Source organism: Neovison vison, chromosome 4 (genome assembly GCF_020171115.1).
Source record: "Neovison vison isolate M4711 chromosome 4, ASM_NN_V1, whole genome shotgun sequence".
Taxonomy (NCBI): Eukaryota; Metazoa; Chordata; class Mammalia; order Carnivora; family Mustelidae; genus Neogale; species Neogale vison.
In genome coordinates, this window is record NC_058094.1 from 224,996,809 (window position 1) to 225,022,117 (window position 25,309).

The 25,309-nt window shown below is 53.9% G+C and overlaps 1 protein-coding gene across 4 annotated transcripts; it reads right to left on the reverse strand.

The window, feature by feature from the left end:
• Positions 1 to 3,441: 3,441 nt before the first annotated feature.
• ZNF746 (zinc finger protein 746) lies at positions 3,442 to 24,535 on the reverse strand. 4 transcript variants are annotated; one of them, XM_044246822.1, is made up of 7 exons: positions 24,470 to 24,535; positions 21,246 to 21,545; positions 21,033 to 21,114; positions 19,697 to 19,810; positions 7,883 to 8,074; positions 7,264 to 7,389; positions 3,442 to 6,189 (listed from the first exon to the last, which is right to left on the reverse strand). In XM_044246822.1, exons 1-7 carry the CDS (start codon positions 24,491 to 24,493, stop codon positions 5,114 to 5,116), a joined length of 1,914 nt encoding a protein of 637 aa, XP_044102757.1. In that variant the 5' UTR covers positions 24,494 to 24,535; the 3' UTR covers positions 3,442 to 5,113. The 4 variants fall into 4 exon arrangements, with proteins under 4 accessions (XP_044102757.1, XP_044102756.1, XP_044102755.1 ...); XM_044246821.1 differs by having other exon boundaries at positions 3,442 to 6,192; XM_044246820.1 differs by having other exon boundaries at positions 21,033 to 21,159.
• Positions 24,536 to 25,309: the final 774 nt, after the last annotated feature.

Genomic DNA, 25,309 nt, shown 5'->3' on the forward strand with positions numbered 1-25,309 from the left:
AAGGCCTCTATACCCTTCTCTTCCCCCCACCCTGTTAGACGCAGCCACTGTTCGCCTGCTTACGACCTGGATGTAAGGTTTTGTCTTCATTTCTGGTACACTCGGATTTCCCTTTATTCCTTTCTGAGCTCCGTATTTAAAATTATGTTTATTATATCCCATCTGGAATTTGCAGATGTTTCTATCAGGTTCTACAACCCACAATATTTGCATTTATTCCTTTTTGCCCTATTTTTAAAGACAGATTATTTAAGTGTATATGTTTAATGCCTAAGTGGCGCTTTTATTTTTTTTTAAGATTTTATTTGTTTATTTGACAGAGAGAGATCACAAGCAGGCAGAGAGAGAGGAGGAAGAAGGCTCCCTGCTGAGCAGAGAGCCCGATGCGGGCCTCGATCCCAGGATCCTGACATCATGACCTGAGCCGAAGGCAGCGGCTTAACCCACTGAGCCACCCAGGCACCCCTAAGTGGCGCTTTTAATGTGTTTAAGTAATCACGTATAATTTGCACAAGACTCGGGGTTAAAAGGAGCTTGACAATCACATCAAATAAGGAACTTTGTTTCTAGCTGTCAGGGAATAAAGCCTGCCTTAGGATTTGTGTAAGTGTTCTGCCTCATCTTTATACATACACCTTTATGCACATTTCCAGGAACACATTATATTCAAAGTAGGGGAGAGTCTAATGTGAAGACTGAAGGAGTGCGAACAAGGGTCTATGAGAAACAGGGGAGGCATCACTGCGGCCTACAGAGACTGGGGACGGCTGGTGATGCTGAGCCATCTCCTGAGGGCTAAGGACTGTACCAGGTGCACTGTGGAGCCGATGGGGGGGGCAATGGCATGAAGTGGGAACAGCATGTGCAGAGACATGGAACAGCACAGTGCTCAGGGAAGAGGTAGTTCAGTTTAGGCAGAAGATGAATATACGGAGAAGCTGCCCTCACGAGGGGTCGGCTATGCAGGCCTAAAATTGGGGTTTTCAGCAGTAGGTCATAGGGGTCCTCGAAGGGCTTTAAGCCAGGGAGTGAGAGTGCTCGGATTTCCCAGTTAGAAAGGTCACCCGGATCTGTATGAGGGACGGAGTGGGGGCAGGATGGGCTGGGAGTTCCACCCTCGAGGTCCAGGAGGATTCTGGAGAGCCTTCCGTGATGTGGGATAAAGACTGACGCACGACAGAGAGGAGAGAGAGAAGGTAACAGGAACCTCGAGAGGGAGGGGTATCTGCCCGGGAAAGGAGACAAAACAGAGTGATGGTTAAAGGGGCCGGTCCTCACTGGTCTTGACGCTGTTGCAGTGGTTACGGCACAGTTGACCCCTCTTATCTTAAGTCCACCTGGGAACAGGACAAAGATACAGCACTGCTACGGAACAACGGAAAGTCGAAAGGGATGGGGACCACCTTTGGACAAGAATGAAGTCACAGAAAGATGAAAGTAAAGAAAGCTGCCGGGAGGAGGCGGGCCGCAGATGGGTACGTTTCCATGGGCAGCAGAGGGCGGCTGAGATGAGGGAGGGGCGGGGCAGGACGACCGTCAAGTGTTCTCACTTACGCACATTACTTTGATGCCAGAACGTAGGACATTTCACGGAGGACAGGGCTTGGCCTTAGACAGGAGTTGGGGATTGCCCTGGGATTTGGAATGTGTAGTGAGCTGAACACGAAGCCCCAAAGAGTCCACATCCTAATCCCTAGAACCTGTGAGTATGGTACCAGCCTTACATGGGGTGTCTGGGTGGCTCAGTCGGTTAAGCATCTGTCTATGTCTCAGGTCATGATTCTAGGGTCCTGGATTGAGCCCTGCGTCCAGCTCTCTGTTCAGTGGGGAGTCTGCTTCTCCCTCTGTCCCTCCACCCCTGCCTGTGCTTTCTCTCTCTCTCTCATTCTCTGTCTGAAATTTAAAAAAAAAAAAAAAAAAAGATAGGTGCCTCACATGGCAAAAGGGACTTTGCAGGTGTGATTAATTTAGGATCTCTAAATGAAGTGATTATTCTGGATTATCCTGGTGGGCCCAGGGTCCGTTGCAAGATTCTGAGAGCGAGGCAGGAGAGTCCAGGTCAGAAAACGATGTGATGATAGCCGCAGAGCTTGGAGTGACTGCCTTGGGAGATGAGGGCCATGAACCAAGTGTGGCCTCTACAAGTGGGAGAAGGGGAGGCCATGGATTCTTCACTGGACCCAGGAGGAACGCAGCCCTGTTGACACCTTGATTTTAGCCCCCTAAGGCTCTGTTTGGACTTCTGACCTCCAGAAGTATGAAACGGATCTCTCCTGGCTTAAGCCACAAAGTTTGTGGTCCTTTTCCCTAGCAGCGAGAGGACACTAAGACCAGAAGAGACCGCAGTGCTCTGGCCTAAGTGGGGGGGGGGGCCCAGCCCAAGGTGCTGACCTGGTCTCCTTAACTGTTCACTGAGTGTCCCTTCGGGGTGTTGATACTGAACTCTACCCTCTGCCCCCACGAAACCCTGTCCTCCCCAAATTCCCTGTTTTGAGAGTGCACCCGAGCCAGAGCCTTGGGAGTCGTCTACTGAGTGGAACACTACATGGTTGAGGGCTTTGGCGTGAGGCATGGGATTCCCGCAGCACCCGGGGCGTGTGGCGGGAGGGCGTGTGTGAACGGCCGAGCACGGTGGTGGGCTGGAGGCTTGGTGAGCAGGGCAGGCACCAGAAGCGTTCCTTGTTCTTTTCCCAGGACTGGAGACATGTCCTGCAGGGCGGGGGGTGGCGCGGAGGGGTGAACAAGAAGCGTGTAGGTGACATCGGGGCTGTGGGTCCCAGGAGGGATGCCATCACCACAATGGGCGTGGGTGAGACTCACTTCCACTCTCTCTCCATGTCCTACTCCCATGCCCTTGGGGCAATTTTACACAGATTTTATTTTACATTTTCATTTTCTTAAAAAGACAAAGATCAAAATGTGACAGCGACCGATCACACGAGAGAAAACATGAACAATCATTAACTTGGGTTGATGGGAACGTGGGTGTGAGCCCAGCTCAGACGCCACCCGCTACTTCAGGCCTGGACCAGGAATACAATGACCCCAGGCATCACTGGTCCTTTCTTTGCTCCTGGCCAGCCAAGACAAGACTCGAGGAGAGAACATCCAGCATCTGGTGTTCTCTGACGTTCTGCTTTTCTCTCCCAGACCCATTTTCTTCATGTACATTGTACCGAATTACATAAAGCCAAATTACACCGACATTATTATATTCTGAAGCACAGTGACAGGCTGTGCTACGGTTTTCCCCTCCACAGAGTCAAACTTCTCCGGATTCTTCCACTCCTAGCTCTCAGGGATGGTGGCCTCCCCGACTTGAGGGTGACCACGTTCAGGGGCGGGGCGTGAGGGAGGGGGCCACCCAGCTCGCTGGGGAGAAGGGTCTGGAGGCATCAGGGCTGAAGACACGGGTCTAAAAATGCAACCAACCAAAGCGCCTTGGTGCTGGTTAGGTTTTATTTTAACAGGATGTTTCCTCTTCATTTGTTTTTCAAAATATCAGTTATATCAATATTAGAAGTGTAAACAGGTACAAAATATACAGTACATAGAAACAATTTTCTTAACTAGTCTATTGCCTAATAAAAGTACGCACGAGGGAGCTGATGGAACGGAAGCCATGGTTTCTCGCTCCTCAGGGGAGACAAGTCACCCATTTGGGGCGAGGGAACCAGTGGCTGCTTCAACAAAACAGGAATGGATACTTGTGTGGTGGGGACGGCACTGTGGTAGAATCAAGAAACCTGGGCCGTTTCTAGTTCGACCTCGAAGATGTCAGATGGGGAGTGAGCAAGCCCTTGGCCCCTGCTCAGCCTCTTGGACCTGCCACCGAGCACACTCACCCAAGAGGCCAGCGCTCAGCGACGTCTTGACGCCCGCCGACTCTGCTCTGGCAGATGTGGCACAAATCTTAAGAGGGCAAAGACGAAACCCTTCCCTCCCCCAGACTGATGCTCTGGGAAGATGAGCCGCGTCTAGTCCGTAGTCCTCCTCACCCATGGGCACGGCGCCGTGCAATTGACTGAGACGGGCCGGGGTGTGTCCCCCTTGAGGAATTTACTTCCTCATCTCTAACAAGAAAGAACACTTGTCCTGCGTGCTTCACAAGGTCACAGTCATCAAATGAGATGTGAAGTGAAAGCATTTTGACAATGAAACACTACACAGAGAGAAAAGGAAAGAGAAGCATTTCTCTGGAGTGGAAAGCAGCTCCGCTCTGGGCGGGCAGGCCAGCTTTGTTCCTGGCTCTATTGGTAGGTGACGGTGACGGCCAAGGCTTCCACTTGCCGGCCTCAGCTGCCTCGTCTCTGCAGCCCTCACACTGGGTTTTCAGATGACTCTCCGTTAGAAGGCTCTGAGTCACCTAACAGGGTCACACCACCCAGATCCCTTTCCATAGGGGTGGCAGATGGCCCGTAATAGGCCAGCACTTTTGGGGGCCTTTTCAGATTGAGGAGAGCTGGGAAATAGGACTGGCTGCTGCTGGGCAAGTCCTTCTCCCGGCTGACAGCAGGTGGGGGGCAGGTCTCCACACTGCAGAGCAGGTGCCGATGGGAGGAGTTGCAGCCCCAGCGGCCTGGAGTACAGCTTGGGGGGGGCCAGAGGTGTCTCACCTCCACCCAGCTCTGTGCAACCATCAGCCCATCCCTAGGAGTCAGTGGTGCGAGGGAAGGACCCTCCTCACCTGTGTCCCCAGCTGGCCAACTCAGGGCACACTCACTGTCAGACTTGGTAAGGACACAGGCCACACAAACACGCGCTCCGGAAACCAAAAGTACACTCTAAACTGGTGCTACGTCTATTTTCCAGCTTTTTTCGTCAAGAATTAAAAAAAAAAAAAAAAAGTTTTCATAATTAAATTACTTAAAATTCTATGCTGCTCAGTTTCACAATCAGAGAATTCTACTTTGTTTAGAGGTGGAGGCCGGATCGTTTTCTTTTTCCAGTGATCAGTTCAGCAACGTGGAAATCTGCTTCCCCCAGACTCCATTCCCACCTCAGCCTTCCCCACCACCCCGCAGTCTGCAACAGGGGCGTCCGACACGCGCGGCCTGCGGGGGAGGGGGGGCCCCCCCCGGCGACCCCGCCGGCCTGGGAGAGGGGGTGTGCCTCACAGGTCCGTGCCGTCGCTGGGTCCCAGGACGCTCAGGCCACAAGTCCAGTCGGTCACAAGGTCTGTGGAGGCCAAGGGTCCTTTAGAGGCCGGGCTCTTGAAGGGGTCCGGGGGCCCGGCCGGGAGCGGCGGGAGGGGCGGGCCGCGCGCCGGGCCCTTGGCCCCCGCCGCGTGGTTGCGCTGGTGCTTGCGCAGGTGGTCCTTGCGGATGAAGCTCTTGCCGCACACGGTGCAGGTGAAGGGCCGCACGCCCGTGTGCGTCCGGTAGTGGTCGATGAGCTTGGAGCGCTCGGTGAAGCGCTTCTCGCACTCGGTGCAGGGGAAGGGCCGCTCGCCCGTGTGCAGCATGCGGTGGCGGATGAGGTGCGCGGGCCGCGTGAAGCAGCGGCCGCACTCCCCGCACCGCAGCGCGCTGCCGTCCCGCGCCCCGCCGCCCGCCGCCGCCGCCGCCGCCGCCGCCGCCCCCGGCGCCCCCTCGGGCAGCCCGCAGCCGCGCTGGTGCGCGCTCAGGCTGACCTGCAGCTGGAAGCTCTTCCCGCACGTGGCGCACGTGAAGGGCCGCCCGCCAGGGGGCGCCGCCGGGTGCTTCTTCAGGCCCGGCTTGTGGCCGAAGCCTTTGGTCCGGCCGGGGTATTTACACGGCTCTCCGAAGGGCCTCGGGGCCTGGCCGGGGTCCAGCACGGCCTCCCCGTTGTCGGGGGTGCTGTAGGGCACCCCCTCGGGCCCAGTCCTCGGGTTCAGGCCCACGGGCGGTTTGCACCGGAAATTCCAGCCCCACCGGACCCCCCCAAAGAGCCAGTCCCCGGGGGGTGCCTCCTCCTGGGCCACCGCGGGGCTGAGCTCGCCCATGTCCCGCTCGGGCCGGGCGGGCTCTCTCAGGCCCAGCCCGGGGTCCTGGCTGGGGAAGGAGCTGCCCTGGCTTTCCCAGGCTCCTTCCTGGACGGGGCTAGGGAAAAACCTCGTGGCTTGGCCTGGTCCGAACAGGGTCCCGTGAGCCTCTAGGTCAGTGGGGTGCACGGGTGTGGCCACCACCTCCTCCTCCTGGACTTCTGTCTTGATCACAATTTTTACATCTGCTGAGAAAGAGAGAAAGACCCCGTCTCGTTCTGTCCCCACACCTGCTTAGCGAAGGAAGCCCGGGCACTCTCACGGGGCCAGTCGGCAGCTACTCAAGCCCTACTCCTCTGAGCCCCTCCGGGTGGGCCTGGGGCTGCCCCAGTCGGTGGGGAAGGACCTGCACAGGCGAAGCCAGAAGCACAGCAGCTCACCACGCCCCAGGTTCACTTTGGCTATTAAGGCTCATCATGCTTTTCTCCTGGGGCTGCCCATCGGCGGCCAAGTAACCAAGACACAGAAGCCCTGTGGTGGGCTCGGGGATGTGCGATTGTACTGTGAACCCCCCACCCAGCTGCGGCCTTCAGGCAGCTCTCCGACCTGTGAGGACCCCATTTCACAGGTTTGTCTGAGGATTAAACCGGATGACCCGTCTGAAAGCACTCAGCATGCTATTTGGAAGGCAGCAAGCATTCAGTGAATGTGGCCAGCTTGCTCATGGAAAAAGTGTCAGTGAAATAGTACCAGTGTGTTTGAGTTTATATAAATGTACTTGAATCTCACATCCTGAAGTTTTAGATCATGCACCTAGGCTTCTAGCACATTCTGGGGGTGGGGCTAAAATATGATGGAAATGTTTAAGTAACAGACAACCGGCTGTCAAAACAGAAGTAAACAGAAAGCCAATACATAAATTTGGCTGTTGTTCCTCCCGATTCTGGCCTTCAGACACCTGTCTTTCGCCGTGCTGGTACCTAAGAAGCGGTTCTGGTTTGCTTTTGGTTTTGCGATGCCAGCGAGGAGCCAGGATTGCTGAGCCTGAGCAGAAGGTACGTCCTCTTAAGGGATCAGCTTCCCAGGGCTGACTGGTTAAGACCACATGAAAAAGGGACAGCTGGAAACATTCTCGAGAAAGGCTGTCCAAGCTTAAGAATTTAGAAGGTGATAAAGGACAGACTGACAGAGTCCCAACATCACAGACACCTAACAGCCTGTTGGCCAAAAGGTCAGGGCAGTTCACCAGTAACAGTGAGGGCCCCCAGGCAGCCTCCCAGGAAGATGCGACCCTTTCCCGTCCTCTCTCTGCCCCGTACCTTCTGTGGAGGCCGCTGTGTTGAGCTTCAGTGTCCCGTCTGAGCATGCCGAAGAGGGATGGTGGGGAGGGAGGTCCGCCTGCCAGGAAGTGGGTGGGATAGTGGTTGAAAAGTTGGAGTGGACGCCTGCAATGAAGAGAGATCAGAGCCTGTGGGTTAGGGGAAGGAAGGGGGAGCCCCTGTGAAAGGAAGGGCAGGCTGGACCCTCTGATCCCAGCGGGCCTTTTCTGCGGGAGCGTAACGGCCCTGCCCCCTCCTGCACCCAGTTCTCTTTTGCCCCTTCTCTGAGGCCCCAGGAAGCTCAGATGTTATTTATTTCATACACGCCTCCCGAATGTGAGGCATCTGGTGATCTGAAAGCCCGCGGGTGGGGGCAAGAGCAGGACTGCGGCTGGAGAAGGTCAGGCCGAGAGACACCAAGATAGGGGCATCGTCAAAGCCACGGTGGGGCCTGCAGAACATCATCTGGTACAGGCCTCTGCCTCCAGGTGGGAAAACTTCCCCATGAGTCAGGCCAGATGTGCGAGAGCCCGCAGTGCTTCCAGAAGCTCCTTCCCCACACCCTGCCCTTTGTTGTGGCATCTCGTTCCTGGTGTCTGCTCTGGGTGCGGCCACTCACCAGAGGCAGCATCTGTCGAGACGTCTCCTGCTCCCGAGTCCAGCTGGCTGAGGCCCCATGGCTCCTCCCCGATATCCGGCTGTCCGGCTGCCCACGCCTCTACCCCCAGCGCCTGCTGCTCCTGGAGCTGGAGCTCGCCCTCCTGCTTGATCTGCATTAAGAGGTCAGGGGCAGGAACTGGGGGCCCCGAGCCTAAAAAAGGGAAAGGGTGTGAACATACAGCATCAGGGCCCCTCGGGCATGGGGTGGACACACATCCAGCCACAGATGTGGACACAGGGGCTTACAGGGGTCAAGCAGCAAGAGAACCCAGTCGGAACGGAAGGCCAGAACAGCAGGGACCTAGGGCCTTCTGGGTGAAGCTTGAGGTCATGTGGTACTGAGCACAGGGTAGGGTGGGAAAGCATTCTCAGGGCTGGACTTCTGGTCCATCCATGCAGAAGACTGGGCTGCTCTTGGTAACTCCTGCCCTCGCTTTTAACAGAAATGCTACGCAGTCACCCCAAATATACCCCCTTCACCTCCCCCCACCTGTATATAAGTGAGCAGAAAAGAAAGATCCCAGAAATAAGAATCAAAGAGCAAATGCAAAGTCAATCCAGAGTTCAGACAGAAGCCAAGCGACCCAGCGAGTTGCTGAAACAGGACGCGGGCCTTAGGGGCTGAGCTTTGATGCCCAAGCAAGGCTCGGAGCCCCGCTGAGTTGCCTGCCTGAGCCCAGGAGCCTCAGTTCTAGTGAGCTGAGGACTAGAAAAACTCCAGCCACCCAAGGGCGCTACCAGGAAGCTGCCACCTGTCTAGGGCCATGCGTGGGCCAGCCGCCCTGAGAAAGCGAACTTCCCCGTGTCCACACTGAATCCATACCCCCCACATGGTGCAGAGAACCGACGCCAGGAAATGCATGGAAACACTGGCTGACCGCCCCAGCAACCCGGGAGGCCACCCCCCAGTGCAGGCAAATGCAAACCTACCCTCCAGGGACACCCCTGCAACTCAGGTCCCCATGAAAAAAACTAAATTTACAACCAGAAGAGGAGCCAAATGGCATGAGAGTCATGGCCGGACTGACTCCCAAGAACTACAGGAAAAAGGACATGCGGAAGGGCACAGGGACTGAAGTCCCAGCCTGGGAGCTGATGCACCGAAGTCTGTGCCCAAGGCTGTCCCTGCCGGGTCACACCACAGAGTGGCCTGAAAGCCTCCAGGCCGAGGCCGTGGTGGCCCCAAGGACCAGCAGAGGCAGACAGAGCGTCTCAGGAGGAAAGCATTTTCCACCGCTTGCAGGCGCTGCAGGGCAAACAACTACAGATACCAGCTCATCAAGAACAGCGGCCACCTCTGGGGATTGGAGAGGTCCTACGCCGCAGTGACCTGGCCCGCAGAGACGTGGGATACTGGAATTATCACACACAGACTATAAAGTTTAATATATTTGGAAAAACAAAAAGGGGGGAGAGTCTGATAGATAAGAGACTACCCAGACTGACCCATCAGAGTTTGAAAAAAGAAGAAACTCGAACTTTGGAATTGTAAAGTAAAATCACTGGAATTTAAAAATCCAATCTATAGGGGAAACGAGAAAGAAAACAACCGAGCCAAGGATGGTGAGCTAGTTAGAAGACACAGAAGAAATGACGGACAGAGCCGAATATACGAAGCTGCGTGCGCTGTTACGAAGGGTAGTATGAAAACATTCCAAATAAACAAGTAGGGAGAAGGCAGGTAAGGCGATATTCAGAGAGAGAATACTACAAAATTTCCCAATCAGTGTAAGGAGGGTGGACCGGCACGGTCCATTAGAGGAACCGTGCAGGCCACACCGCTCATTCTAGGTTTTCTAGTAGTTATGTTAAAAAAAATAAATGAAAACAGGTGAAATTAATGTTAAATAATGTATTTTACTTAACCTGATATATCCAAAATGTTCACCATTTGTATATTTTGTCTTTACAGCACTTGAAAAAAAGATTTTATCTATTTATCTGGGAGAGAGAGAACAAGAAATGGGGGTGCAGGGAGAAGCAGAGTCCCTGCTGAGCAGACACATACCCACTGAGCAACCCAGGCACCCCTTTTTACAGTAGCTTTTTTTTTTTTTTTTAAGATTTTATTTTTTTGACAGGCAGAGATTACAAGTAGCCAGAGAGGCAGGCAGAGAGTGAGGAGGAAGCAGGGTCCCTGCTGAGCAGAGAACCCAGTGCAAGGCTGGATCCCAGGACCCTGGGATCATGACCTGAGCCAAAGGCAGTGGCTTTAACCCACTGAGCGAGCCAGGCGCCCCAGAGGTTTTATTTATTAGAGAGAGAATGAGAGAGAGAGCGCATGAGAGCAGGGAGGGTCAGAGGGAGAAGCAGACAACCCACCAAGCAGGGAGCCCAATGTGGGACTCGATCCTGGGACTCCAGGATCATGACCTGAGTGGAAGGCAGCTGCTTAGCCAACTGAACCAGTCAGGTGCCCCTTTGCAGCACTTTTTAAGTGACCAAAAGCCACATGTGGCTAGTGGCCACCGTTCTGGACATTTAAAAGGTAAAGATGACCACACTAAAAACTGGCAAGAAAACTAGCTGTATGCTGTTTGCAAAAGACGCACCTAAAACAGAAGGATGCAAGAGCAGAGTAAAAGAATAAAAAGCCAGAATAAAGACCTCTTTAAAAAAGATGTAGTCAGGGGCATCTGGGTGGCTCAGTGGGTTAAAGCCTCTGCCTTCAGCTCAGGTCATGATCCCAGGGTCCTGGGATTGAGTCCTGCATTGGGACCTCTGCTCAGCAGGGAGCCTGCTTCCCTTCCTCTGTCTGCCTGCCTCTCTGCCTACTTTGATCTGTCAAATAAATAAATAAAATCTTAAAAAATAAATAAAAATAAAAAAGATGTAGTTAAACCGTATCAGAGGAAATTGATTTTGAAAAGAGAAGTATCACAGAAATACAAAAAGGGTCACTGTGCAATATTACACTGACCAGAAAGAGAAAAGAATTCTAAACGTTTTATCTAATAATTTGGCTTCAAAATAATAAAGCAAAACTCCAGGAGAAATAAACAGCTCCCAACTTCTCAGCGGCTGGTTTCAGCACACCTGTTTCTGTAACTGATAAATTAGCTGCCTCTGGGTTACAGGAAATTCGAGTGACACTATTAGTGAACCTGATCACACAGACGTAGCAGAATCTAAAGACAAGGAACACACAAGTTTTTCAAGCCACACAGAAGTCAGGAAAAATGAACGTTCGAGAGCATAAAATGAACTTTGGTAAATTTTAAAAGATTTATACTTTATGCACTTATTTTCTAACTATAATATTAAGTCAGAAATCAAGAACAAATATCCCAAACTCCTCATTGGTACTAAAACTTAAAAATATGTATGTTTTCTAAATAATCCAAGGCTATAAGGGCAAATGATAATGAAAATGAGAAGATATGTGGATCCCAATGCTAATAAAGATACTATTTATCAAAAGATGTGGCTGCATCTACAATGGTACTTAGAGGTTATTTTATGACCTTGTATGTTTATATTATGAAAGAGAAAACAGGTAGAAAATTAAGGGTCAAGTAATCAATGCCACTCTACTGACTTTAGGATAAGAAGTCCCCCCACTGGACCACAGTGAAGGAGCTTATCCCCAGCAAAACAACAGAGAGGGCCTGGCCCCTGGGGGGAGCCAATTGCCCAAGCCAATTGCCCAAGGAGGAGGATGGGTGGGTGAGGGGACTGTGCTTGTCCACCTCTGCTCCCGCAGTCTCTAATGATGAGCTATGTTCCTGGTGGGCCTCCTGGACAGATGCCCAAGGGCGGGGTGTGGCCCGTTGTGGATGAGAACAAGGGGGGAGTGGGAAGGATTCCCTGCCTCCCAGCTCCCGGCAGACATCAGCAACAAACAAAAACCATGTTAAAAAAAGGCACCACTGGGGTGCCTGGGTGCCTCAGTCGGTTAAGCTTCCAATTCTTGACAGGCTGAGGTCTTGATCTCAGATGAGATCAAGCCCTGTGTCAGGCTCTGTGCTGGGCACAGAACCTACTTAAGATTCTCTCTCTCCCTTTGCTCCTTCCCTCCCAGCTCTCAAACTCTCTCTGAAAACAAAACAAACCAAACCGAACCAAAAACAAAAACAAAACAAAAAAAACACCACCACTGACAACAGCAATTTTTTAAAAAAACAAAACAAAACAAAATCTAAAAAAATAAAAACTAAAAATGATACAAGGAACCTAGGAATATATCTAACAACAAAAAGCCATACAAGATCTTCTTCGGAGAAAGTTCTACAACTTCATGGAGGCACATGAGACAGATATGCTAAATGGAGGGGGCTTAGGACATTCCCCCCAAAACGTGCCTCAATACAGCAAAGGGGTCCTTTCTCGCCAATGTGATTAGTAGAGTGAATGCAAGCCTGAGCACTGTGCCATCTGGATGTCTCACAGAACTTGTTACAGGGTCATTAGGAAGGTGACCCCCGAAGAGCAAAGGAAAAGAAGACCCAAAGTGCTACTGAGAAAGAACCAGGGTCCCTCCCTCCCACTGCCACTAAGAGCATGAATGTGAAAGGCAGACCTTTGAGAGCTGAATGTGAGATAGTGGATTACTGCCTTGAGGTAGGGGAAGTTTCTTTCTTTCTTTTTTTTTTTTTTTAGGATTTTATTTATTTATTTGACAGACAGAGATCACAAGTAGGCAGAGAGGCAGGCAGAGAGAGAGAGGGGGAAGCAGGCTCCCCGCTGAGCAGAGAGCCCCACGCAGGGCTCGATCCCAGGACCCTGGGATCATGACCTGAGCCAAAGGCAGAGGCTTTAACCGAGCCACTCAGGCACCCCTAGGGGAAATTTCTTAATTGTTTATGACATGAAAATGACAAACCATAAAGGTAAAATCCAAGTATATTAAAATCAAAAGCCTCTCTTTTTTAAAATATACCATAAAGGGGGAAGATACTGGCAGTACCCACACCTGAGAAATAGATTAATATTCAGAACAAGAAAGGAGCTCCAACTAGTCAATAAGTAAAGGGAAAACAAAAGAAAAACAGACAAAATGGATACACAGGTCATTCCAGAGAAGAGAGACAAGTGGCCTATACCCAGAGGATATAACGTTCAATCTCATTAATTGGGAAAATGCACATTTTAAAATAGGAATTTTAAAATGGTGTGCTCCCACCAGATGGGCAGAAATGAGGACGGGAGGCGTTTCCAGGGCTGGCGAGGGTGAGGGCCAGTGGGCGGCCGGGCGCCGTGGGCAGGTGCCAGCGGGCAGGCCGCCTTACAGAGCGGGCACATGTGACCTGGAGAAGCCGAACACGTGTCTTTCCTACGAGCCGGCAGTTCCACTCCCAAGTCTACACCTGGAGAAACTTCTACACGTGCTTCACAATTTTCACAACAGCATCGTTCCTAAAAGGAAACACGTTAGAAACAGCACAAACGCCCATCGACAGAAGGACGCATGCCCCGTGTCGCCATCGTAAAGCAGAAAACCAGTGTCAACACAGGGCGACTCTCAGAAACAAGGGCCCGTGAAAGAAGCAGTGTTAGTTAGGAATATCTACATACATACGTAAGGAATAAAAATGAAAAGCAAGGGACTGATCACACCTCCTTCTAAATTTTCTGGTTGTCTGGAAAGGGGGGGGGGGAATGGGATCAGAGACGGACCACGGGGCCATGGAAGGTTCTGGCTGTGATCGATTTCTGATGCTGGGGTTTTGAGAACGCGGGTGTTGAGACCCTTATTCTTTAAGGGTTACATGGATTTTGTTCTACGTAGATTTTTTTTTTTTTTAAAGATTTTTGTTTATTTGTCAGAGAGAGGGAGTGTAAGTCGGGGGGCAGCAGGCAGAGGGAGAAGCAGGCTCCCTGCAGAGCAGGGAGTCTGATGCGGACCTCGAGCCCAGGACCTTTGGATCATAACCTGAGCCAATGGCAGACACTTTACTGACTGAGCCACCCAGGTGTCCCACGTCTATAAACTTTTAATAAGAATATCATTAAAAGTCTATGGCAGGGGTACCTGGGTCGTTCAGTGGATTAAGCCTCTGTCTTTGGCTCTGATGATGATCTCAGGATCCTGGGATTGAGCCCCGCATTGGGCTCTCTGCTTAGCAGGGAGCCTGCTCCCACCACCCCCACACCCCGCCTACTTGTGATCTCTGTCTCTCTGTCAAATAAATAAATAAAATCTAAAAAAGTCTATGGCAAAAACCATCCTTACCGCCCAGACCTTTGAAGCACCTCACAGAGAAGGACGCCGGGACCAAGTGACAATATCCTGGACAAATTGCCAAAGAATAAGAATAAAGTTATAACAATTTTAAAAGAAGAGAGAACTTTGGTGTTATTTGAGGAAGGTACAACCATCTACAGAACAAAATCCATGAGAATCTCAAGTGACAGGTCCATTACTAGAAATAATAAGGAGGTTGAGCAAAAGGAGTTTTTTACTAAAGGAAGTTAACAGCAGAGCTATAGACTTGTAATAACTATTTAAGATAGAGTGAATGTGAAAATGCCACCCACAATAGAAACCACGATTGGAGAAAACCGTGAAGCCGCTTCAGGCCACTCAGTCTTCACTCAGTGAGTCTGCCCATGGGGAGAGGGGCTCATATGCTCACGTTGTGAGGAAGCAAATTCTCCAGAAATGAAATGACAAAGTCAATGCAGTATGCTCACGTTGTGAGGAAGCAAATTCTCCAGAAATGAAATGACAAAGTCAATGCAGTTCCCATCAAAATTCCAGCAGGATTTTCCGAGATCTTGACATCATGATTCTGAGACTCATTGAGAACAGAGGTCTAAGAATAGTCAAGGAAAGTTTCGAAGGGCAAGTAGAGAAGGCTTAAGCTTCTAGATAAGAGAGCTTCTTATGAAGCTAAAACAGGGAGTGTTGGCATAGAGACAAAGACCAAAAAAACCAAATAAAGAGCCCAGAAACCAAGTGCGTGCACGGGAACCTGGTTCATGACTAAACTGGCGTTATTATAAATCACTGGCGAAAAGACAGAACGTTTAGCAGATTTTGTTGGGAAATCAGATGTCCTTGTGGGGAAAAAAATTTAAATTCTCCCTCATAACCTACACAAGTATTAACTCTTTTTTTAAAAAAATATTTTATTTATTTATTTGACAGAGAGAGACACAGCACAAGAGGGAACACAAGCAGAGGGTGTGGGAGAGGGAGAAGCAGGCTTCCCGCTGAGCAGGGAGCCCGATGCAGGGCTCAATCCCAGGACCCTGAGATCATGACCTGAGCCGAAGGCAGATGCCTGACTACTGAGCCACCCAGGAACCCTATAAATACTAGTTTTTGACAGACTAAAGACTTCAATGTGCAAAGCAAAACTTTAAAAGTTTCGTAAGAAAATGGAGAAGAATGTCCTTCTGACCCGCAGTGCGGTAGGGAAGGCTGTCCTAAGATAGAAAAAGCAGATCATAAAGGAAAACACTGGTAAGTTTGGTTGTACCCAAAATTACAACTTCTAGACAGGCATGACAAAGTTAAAAGACCTGCCACAGGCTGAGAGAAGATATTTGTGATGCAAATAACAGACAAAGTGTTTGGATCCAGAACCTACAGACAGAAGTCTGAATCAGTAAGAGAGTGAAAAGCAACAGTAGAAAAACAGAAAAAGACAATTCATTGAAGAAACCAGATACATGTGAAAAGGGTGCTTCGCTTCACTGAGAGTCAGGGAAAGGCAAATTAAAACACGATGCCATTCCAACCTCCATCAGACTGGCGGAGCTACTGATGAAGGAGGGCAAGGATGTGAGACAACGGGCCCTCCTGGCTGCTGACGGGAGCAGGACCAGCTGCGTAACCATGGCAATGGTGGAGGTGCAGACAAGCATGCCTGGCGGTGCAGGGGGTCCCTCGGCCTGTTCCCTGGAGAGGCCGCAGCACACGGACATAGACAGATAGGGGTGACTGCCCACTGTGGCACCACTCGTGAGAGTGAAAAACCAGAAACAGCTAAAGTGCATATCAACAGACCAGTGGAGAACAAGCTGGAACATAGTTGCTTTGGGGATACTAAGCATCTGTTAAAATGAATGAACTTGATCTATCTGCATCACCAGAGACAGATCTGAAATACATGGTACCGAGTGGTCAATATACTGACATTGATACCATTTCTCAAAACACACAAAACCGTATTATATATTGCTTATGGCTACAGGTGGACCTAACAGTTTTAAATGAAAGTTTTAAAAGGCTGATGGAGAAGGTAAACATCCACTTCAGGACTAAGAGTTACCCTGGGGAGGAGTGAGATTAGGAAATCTAACAAGGAATTCACCACACATATTTTTACACAAAAATATTTTAAATTACATAACTACATACATCTGACAAATATTTGCTGAATTTCTACTCAGCGCTAGGCAGTTCGAGGTGCCCGGAATGATTACATGAACAAAAGACATAAAAGTGCTTGTCCTCTTGAAATTTACACCCTCCTGGGGAGAGCCTGCTGGCCATACAGTCATCTGCAAATGTGAAATCATCTCTTCTCTCTGAAATATACATACTGTCTGTATCCCTATTGATTCTGTAAATGTGAAATATGTGTCACAATCTAGAAATACACACAATAGATGATGCTCTCTGCTGTGGAACCAACCAAAGCAGGGAAAGGAGACTGGAAATTCTGGGTGGGAATAGGGGGACACAATTTTAAATAAGGTGATGATTTAAATGTTAAATAAGAGCTCTGAAGGAGGTAATGGATGGAGCCAGGGTCGGCGAGGGGGACCTGAAGGGCGTTACTGGCAGAGGGCACTGCAAGTGCAAAGGCTCGGGGACTAGAGCAGCCTGGAGCACTGGGGGAAGCAGCAGGGAGGACAGAACGGCTGGAACAGGGGGAGCGAGACACAAACGGAAGCATGAGCCAGAGTCTCTGAGTCAGTGGGAAGCCAGTAAGGGGTTTTGAAGGAAAAGGCGTAGGGCTTTCTCTGAGCGATTAGAGCAGGAGAGGGGAGGGTGGTCGGGAGGTGACCACAGGAAACGATGGGCTTGGGCGGCAGGGTAGAGGAGACGGGGTGTGACAGCATTCTGGAGTGCTCACTACTAGATCTCCGATGGCTGTATGTGTGAGAAAGGGTCGAGGCTGAGCCCTGGGTCTCGCCTGCAGCTGGAGGGTGGGCAGTGGTCTACTACAGCAGGGGAGACCTGGGGGTGGGGGACGAGGGGAGGAGGAGCTCCGCTGGTCGAGTGCTTGGCATAAGACGTCTATCCTACCTGGGTCGGGGACAGACCAGGCAGCCAGGTGTGATTTCAGGGAGAAGCCCAGCAGGGGACACATTGCAGAAGCTGCTGGCATGCAGAGCCTACCACCCAGAGAGAATGGAGGGCACCCCGATGCTTAGAGACCAGAAAGAGCATTGGGAAATAGCAAAGGGAAGGTGTTAAGTAAGCCAGGAGGACACCAGGAGGGGGAGGCATCCTGTCAAAGCGACGAATCTGGGAAGAGAGCCATCAACGGTGGCAAATGATGTCGCCAATGGTTAAGACCAGACCTTTAATGCTCTGTGGGCCGCTGTGGCCCTGACAGAGGTGCTGATGGAAGGACCTCTGGAGTGGAAGAGGAAGGGGAGAAAGCAGGCACTGAAGGAGGGCACTCCTGGGGAGCGGGACACAAGGAGGGCAGAAGGGGCGGCTGCTATAGGGGTGTGCAGTCACAAGGGGTCGGTGTTCAAATCGAGCAAGCGATGGCAGGGGCAGATGATGGGAAGGATGGGGGGTGTGAGTCCTTGCTAAGGTGGCCTGGACCGGATCTAGTGCCCAGTGGAGGGCGCCTTCGGCAGGAGGTCTGACCGTGGTGGCAAACACGGAGACTAGTGCGCGGGTGCAACAGACAAGCTGGTGGGGTGGGGGGGTGGGGGGGCTGTGAATATCGTTTCTTTCTTTCTCCCCCCCCCAATTAAACAGTATTTGTTCAACGTGAAAACCTTTCTAAGCTCATGGGCCACAGTTTGCCAACCTCTGCACAGCTGACTGGACCAAAGAGACACCCCTGGGACTGCGGGTAAGAAAAAGCGAGCTGTGGGGAGGTCTCTTCAGCCATGTGCAGATGCGTGGGAGCAGGTGCAGGACAGGGAGATGGACTTCACCAGCATTATGGTCCTGCTGGATACTGGGGTCAGGGCACTGGGGGGCTGAACGCAAAGTGAGGGGAGGTGAGGGTGCATCACTCTCAGCAAGGGGGGAATGACCGGGGTGGGGGGCGTGGAGAGGGAGTGAAGGCTGGGGTGTTCCCAGTGCACAGAGCACCTTCTGTGTCCTTGCCAGCCACAGTGGTAAGAGCAGGGATGCGGCCTGCAGGAGGCGGCAGGATGACAGGAAGCATCTGAATGAAAGGTGGGGGTTTCCAGGGAGAAGGGGAGACCAGCAGGAAGCCATATGGAGGAGCAGGGACACTGCTGGCTTCTAGGCCAGGGCTAGGAGGGACGTGGGAAAGGGGTGCTCTGCAGCCGATGCCAGGCCCTGGAAAGAACCAGGACTCATGTGGACAAGGATGGGTGGGGACGCTCCAGGAAGAGCCCGCTCATTTGAGGTCTTGCTGGGGACTGAGCTCCCCAAAGCACGGAGGGAGAATTTAGGAACCGAAAAGAAGCGGAAAGAAGGTCTGCTGGGGGGATGCACGAGCCCGGGGGGGGGGGGGGGTGTTGAGGAGTGAGCTGGGGTCCGACTTCTCCCGCAGAGGTTAGGGCAGGGGTAATGGGGCTCTTGCTGTGGGGCTTGAGGCAGAAAGTGGAGTCTGTGTCGGAGGGGAGGGTGTGGGGGGGTCTTGCCAGTAGCCACCGTATTTCTGGGCCCCTCTCCACCCTCTCGGATGGCAGCGTGCGAACCAGAGAGGCCTCCCCGGAGATGGTGTGGGTCAAATGAACCAAGCCCACCGTGGCCCTCCCTCCCAGGCCCGGAGGCCGGGCTCGGCGTCAGTGCCCTCTTCTCCATTCAGACTCTGCAGCGCTCTGCTGAGTATCCTTCCGTCCTCCACTTCCAGCTCTGTCCCTGGCACCTAGCAAAGTCTCAAAGGACGTCCGTGGAGGTGAGCGCCCCTGGTAAGCGCGCTCGGGAGCGTGGACGGCCTGGCCAGCTCTGCGCCTGCGCTGCTCGGCAGCGGGACCCTGACTTGCGGTCCCCTGCGAACCCGGGAGACGCGTGTCATTAATCACAAATGAAACACAGCGAGACTCTTTAGCAACACAGGTGTTCGGACGCCAGGGGAACCCAAGGCAGGTGGGACAGACACCGCGGTTTTGTGCGGAAAGCAGGCTCGGGCCTGCGGGGGTGGGCGTGGGGTGGGGTCTCCTCCTGGCTTCTCTCACGCATCCTTCTGTCCCTCCCTTGGATTTCAGAGGTGCTGGCTAGCTCCAGAAAAATCCGAAGCAGTAATACCAGGTATCCAGATTCACCTTAAATGAGTCTGTCGCCCTAATCGTGTTGAAACATGTGGCCAGCCAATGGGACTGGCTCCTGGTCAGGGGCGATGCTGGCTCTTCACAGAACTGGAAGGAATTACATTTTGTCTCCGACCCACTCCTACCTTCCCCGTGAGTGTCCTGCCCCCTCCTTCCCTGACTGTGTGTACTGGCCCTATCTCTTTTCTAAAAGACCAGGTTTGTCACTTGCTTCCATGCTGGGAAGTGTTCCTAGAGGGTTAGGTCATAACTCAACTATTAAAAAACTTAGATTTAAAACTTTCAAGTCTCCTCAGCTCTTCCTGGAAGAGTCATGCCCTCCCTGACCCCCTACTTTCCTGTTTCCACCGGCCTGCCTGGTGTCCCTGGCCTTCTCTCAGCCCCTCACCTGGACTTGGGTCCACAGGAACATCTGGAACCTTGGGGCCAGGGCGACGCCAGCTGCACGGCTCCTTCCCCGGTTCAGTCTGGGAGAGGACCTCAGGCTTGGAGATGGCGTAGTCTGAGGAAGGACATAAAGGTTAGCTTTCGCCATGTGGTTCCATTCGGAGCTGGTGACAGGCAGCCTGGGAATCCACGGGTGGCCCAGAATCGAAACTTCTAGATTAGTACAGAGCACTGGTTCTCAACCATGGGAAATTTTGTCTCCTGGGAGACATTTCGCAGTCTGGAGACATTTTTGATGGTCATGACTGGGGGTTGGGGGTGAGGTGCTCCTGGCATTGGTGCGTCTAGGCCAGGATGTTGTGGAACATCCCACACGGCACAGAATAGCCCCACGACAACCAATCATCTGGCCCCAAAGTCCGTGCCCAGGTGAAGACACTCTGGTAGGGTCTCCCCGTTAAGAAGTGGTATGTTTCGGGGCGCCTGGGTGGCTCAGTGAGTTAAGCCGCTGCCTTCGGCTCAGGTCATGATCTCAGGGTCCTGGGATCGAGTCCCGCATCGGGCTCTCTGCTCGGCAGGGAGCCTGCTTCCTCCTCTCTCTCTCTCTGCCTACCTCTCTGCCTACTTGTGGTCTCTCTCTGTCAAATAAATAAATAAAATCTTTAAAAAAAGAAAAAAGAAGTGGTATGTTTCTTTAAACTGAAATCTACCATCACGCCTGCCCCTGTTCCCACCATCGCTGAGCAGGCCTTACTGCCTTCAGATCTGGGGTCACACAGAAACCATCCCAAGAGGAAAGCAGCTCAGGGAGGAACAGCCTCCTGGGGCCACTGCGTGCAGACCAGTGACAGCGGCCCCAAGGGTCTGAGGAAGCAGAGCCTTGAGGCATGAAGACAGCGCTGGCATCGGAAGCATGGTCTGCCCATACTCTCCACTAACCACTAACTCACCAGAAAGGCCACATACTCCTGTAAGAAAGGCTAAAGGAATGTGGGCCTGAGAGCAGCCCTAGGCTTCAGAGCAGGCCCACTGATGAGGAGAGCAGCCTGAGGCTTTAGACTCTGTCGTGGCAGGACGGAGCTGTCCATGCTCCATGCCTGGTTAGAGAAACGCCACCACCCCTCTCTGTGTGGCCACCCACGAATGTCACCAGGTAGAGGGAGTTTTCGACTCGGTCACCTGGTGCTCATCTTTAGTAGGAGGAGAAGAAAACTCCTTGCATGGTCAGAGTTTTCTAGTGATTTACACATTGTTGCGATGAAAACCACCAGCATGGAGAGGTAGGTCTGGGGACTCCCAAAGTCACATGTAACAGGAGAATGAGTGTCATGCCTTACCCAGGGACACCAGCGTCTCGTAGTTGCCCCGCATCACGTGCTTGTAGAGCTCCTTCTGCCACTCATCCAGCTTGCCCCACTCCTGCTCAGAGAAATACACGGCCACGTCATCAAAGGTCACGGGCACCTGGAACCACAAGGGTCACGCATGCTCACCCACACACTTCCAGGCACGGTCCTCGGGCTGTCCCACCCCAGGGGCCCGAGGGATACCTTGGGGGCCTCCCCCTTGCTGCCCGGGGGCAGGCGCAGGATCCAGAAATTTCGGTTCCTCAGCAGGTTCTCCATGTTCTCCAGCCGCCTCTGCAGCAGCCCGTACTCCTGCAGCAGGGTCCCCAGCACGGCCCACTTGCCCTCCAGCTGGTTCCCGAACTCCACGGCCGTCTTCTCGCAGTCCGCCAGCTTCTTCTCGGCCATCCCCGTCCGACCTTCTAGCGAAAGCAAGCGGGCAGCCTGTGATTCGATCTTCCTCTCCATGGCCTGAATTGTGGCTGCCATCGTCCATGGAGAAATCTTTCAGAAACAAAGAGAAGTGCACCCTCATTCATTCCATCCACCGCCTTCCTTCAGCCCCTCTCCCCTGGGTGATGGGGAGCTGGGCAGCTGGGGGGGTTGGGGGGGCCACAGAGCTCGGATTAAAAGTGGGAATGCCCTGGGCCACAAGCCCGATCTCAGCCTAGGATGGGCTTCTCGGGGTAACTCAGACTCGGCCGTCATCTGGGCAGGTGCCTTCTTGCCAGGTGGGTTGAGCTCGCCTGCACTGGGGACCTCCCGCATCTCCCCGAGCTGACTCCCAGAACCCAGCTTTTGCAGCAGAGTGCGTGGCCCGTGGAAGGTGCTCCGTGCACTTCTGCTAAATAAACAGCGCCTTTGCACTGCTGGGGCGTTTCAGGGGATAAATGGTAAACCGCAGATTCACCAGCGCCCAGCCTGCACCTCTCATCATAATGGTGCAGGATGACCTCGCAAAAACCAAAAAACAAAACAAAACAGCTGGTTCACTGAACCGGCACAAACATGAGCATTGCTCAACTGTTTTTTGTTCTGTTTTGTTTTTAAGCATCTCTTAAAAGCGTCTCTTTTTAATAAGCATAAAAATCAAACAGCTAATCCTCCCCCCAGTGCCATCTGATTTTGTCCCCTCCTGTTACTTTTCCTTAAACTAACAATCACCGTTACTGCAAATCTCCGCCAGCCAAGAGTTAGACTTTTTGACCCACGTGGCAGGCATGAGTCAAGGGGACAAAATCAACACGGGTCCGCTGGGCCCTCTGAGACTGTTTCTCTCGATGTCCTCACCACTCCCAAGGGGAAAACTAGTCTGACATCTGTAGCTCCTCGGGGAGCAGGGACACACCTTACAGACTGCGTGAGGAAGGTAAAACATATGCCATAAGGTTAGACTTTAATGCGTATGACTTCCTTGTTGCTGGAAACTTCACACGTAGCCTGAGTGACCTGAGAGGTGGCAGCTGGGAGACCGCGAGGAAAGGGCACCTTTTCCCTTGAGGAGGGACCAAACCGGCCGACCCACCCACATGTGAAGGTGGGCCCTCTGGGTCAGAGAGGAGGTCCAGATATCTGCACTTTCTTCTGGCTGTGCCTGAGGACACATGTCTCCTTAGAACATTCTGGAAACTATTCCCAAACAATAGTAAAACGAAGAAGTGACTAGTAGGGAGCAGCGTGGGCTCATCTGGAGAAAGGCACGGAGAACTACAGCATTTGTGGAAAAGAGTGAGAGAGTGTGAGCAGAGGCCCAAAACACTGTCGAGCCCCATCAGAGCTTCCGTGGTTGTTTGGAACCAGACCGCAGGAGGTGACCTCTGACCTGAGGAAGGAAGGGGTTTTGCTGGGGAGGAGCTGGTGGGCAGAGGGCTGTGGTGGGTGGGACTCTTACTCTCAGGAGGCAGGTGTTTCTGCCCCCAGACGGCAGGGACTGCGCTGGACTGGCTCCCTGGGCCACCCTCCATGGCAGCCGCTACCCTTCCCTTGCCCACTTGTCCTTTCTGATCAGTCCCTGTCACCTGACTCCAGCCTCCAAGAGCCTGCTCCAGAAGTCACCCAGCTCCTCAGCTACTGAAATCCTATTCAGCCTCCGAGTGCCCTTGACTGCCACAGGACGGCAACCTTTGTATTGCAGGAAAAAGACACCTCCATAAACCCCTTTATAAGACGTCAGGCACACACAGTGTGCTTACCATTTCAACGGGCGCAGGGAGCCCTAGGGCCTCTGCACTATTTAGTGCGAGGTGGTGACCGTTTCTGCGCAGGCCCAGCTCCATACTAAATGGTGGGGGGGTAATATGGGGCTGCCCTCGGACTCCCGCCAGGGAAGCAGAAACCCTATGCTTGCGAGGAGCCCACGGTAGGAGAACTCCAAATCCACCCAGGACTGCCCCCGCCCCCTCAGGATGAAGTCCAGGCATTAAAAGCCCTTCCAAGTGTCCCTGCAGCCTTCTCTCCCACTGCCTCCTCACCAAAACCATCTTCCAAGGAGCAGGGACTGGATTCTGGTCCTCGAACCCGCCGGGCACTGCCTTCTCTCTGAGCGCAAGCTGTCCTCCCTACCTGGAAAGCTGCACCGGTCCACTCGGCCTGATGAAATCCTAGCCTTCCTTAAAAGCCCAGCTCAAATCACAGCAGCACAGGCCGAGAAGGGGTGCCAGCGCCTCCCTCTCCTTCCCCCGCCCTCCCGCAGCACCTTTCTGCCTCAATGCCTGAACCACTCACTGTTTGCACCGTTCTCACCAGTGTACCTGTCTGCTTCCCCCGACACACAATGTGTCCCTGAATACAGACCAGCTGTGTCTTTTCACACACTTTCTAGCTGGGCGATCCTAGGCAAGTTAACTTCTCCAGGCCTCGGGTTTTTCCTTTGTATGACGGAACGAGCACCTACCCCACAGGTTTGTTGTGAGGACAAAATAATGCCTAACAGGGCTGGTGCCTGCCCGCTTCTACGAGAAGGAGCAGCTGTCTTCCGCCCCGACCTCGATCGGGCTGGGCACTCGGCGTGTGCGGAATCGAAGCCGCTTCGGACACCTCCCAGGTGCCACCAGGCCGCTTGGGGGAGCTGGGGGGTAGGGAACGCTGAGGCAGAGCGGTGGGCAGAGAAAGGAGACGCGGGGTGGGAGGCGCGGAGAGGAAGGGGCCAGCGGATGGGGCGGGGGCAGGAAGCCGCGGAGGGCTGCAGGAACTCGGCGTGGGGCGGCCTCCGCTGCGGGGTCGGCCGGGTCCGCCCTGCTCCGGCTCGGCCGCGAATGGGGGGCCCGGCCGGCGGGCGCCGTAGGCCCCGGCGGACCCCGCGCTCCGCCCGCCGGAGCTCAGGCCCGGCGGCCCGGCCCGGCCCACGGAGCCCCTCCCCAGGGCCTGCGGCGCCGAGTGCTGGGCCCGGGCCCCGAGTCCGCGCGTCCGTGCGCGCGGGCCGCCCTTACCGGAGCCGCGGCCGCCTCGGCCATGGCCGTGCGCTGTCCGGCCCGGCCCGGAGGAAGTCGCCGCCGCCGCCGCCGCCGCCGCTGCCGCCGCCGCCGCCGCCGCCGCGCGGCTCCACGCAGGCCGACCCCCGGCCTCTCCGCAGGCGGTGCCCGCCCGGCCCTGCCTTCCCCGCCCGCGTCGCCGCGCTCCTCGCTGGCCGGCCCGCGCCGCTCCGCCCGCAGACGCGCCGCCGCCGTCAGCGCCCGGCCGGTCCACACTGCATCCTGGGAGCCGGCGCAGGCCCGTGAGGCTTCCTGGAGGCAGCGCGGCCGCACAGCCCCACCTGCAGCCGGGAGAGGCGAACGGCAGGCGCGGCGCCCGCCCCGCCCCGCCCCGCCCCGCCGCCAGCCGACCCACCCACCCGCCGGTCCACCGGCCCGCGGATCCCTGGATCTCCCCGCCCGGCCACCCACCGGCCTCCCGAATCCGCGACCGCCGACCCCGGACCCACAGACTACCCCCGCCCCGACCTCCCGACCCCCGAGCGCCGACCTCCCGACCTCCCGACCTCTGACTCCCCCGACCCCCCCACTCCACCAGTCCACGAACCCGCCGACCCCTCCGACACCCTGACTCACTGACCCACAGGTTCACCGGCCTCCCTACCCGCCGACCCACTTGGATCCACAGGTCCACCGACCCACAGGCCAGCCGCCCACCAGCCTCCCGACCCCCTGAACCACCACCTATGCGGTTCGGCCCACAGGTTTCTGGACCCCGGGACCCACCGCCCCCCCGCAACGCTGCCCCACCCACTGGCCCCTGCCCGCCCCCCCAGACCCACGCGCCTACAGATCCCC

Coding starts and splice junctions, on each gene's coding strand:
- ZNF746 (XM_044246819.1), bottom strand. CDS start 24,493: ATGGCCGAGGCGGCCGCGGCTCCG. Junction 19,811..21,032: donor CGAGACGCTGGTGTCCCTGG/GTAAGGCATGAC, acceptor GTCCTTCCTCAG/ACTACGCCATCTCCAAGCCT. Junction 7,390..7,882: donor CTCGACAGATGCTGCCTCTG/GTGAGTGGCCGC, acceptor TCTTCATTGCAG/GCGTCCACTCCAACTTTTCA.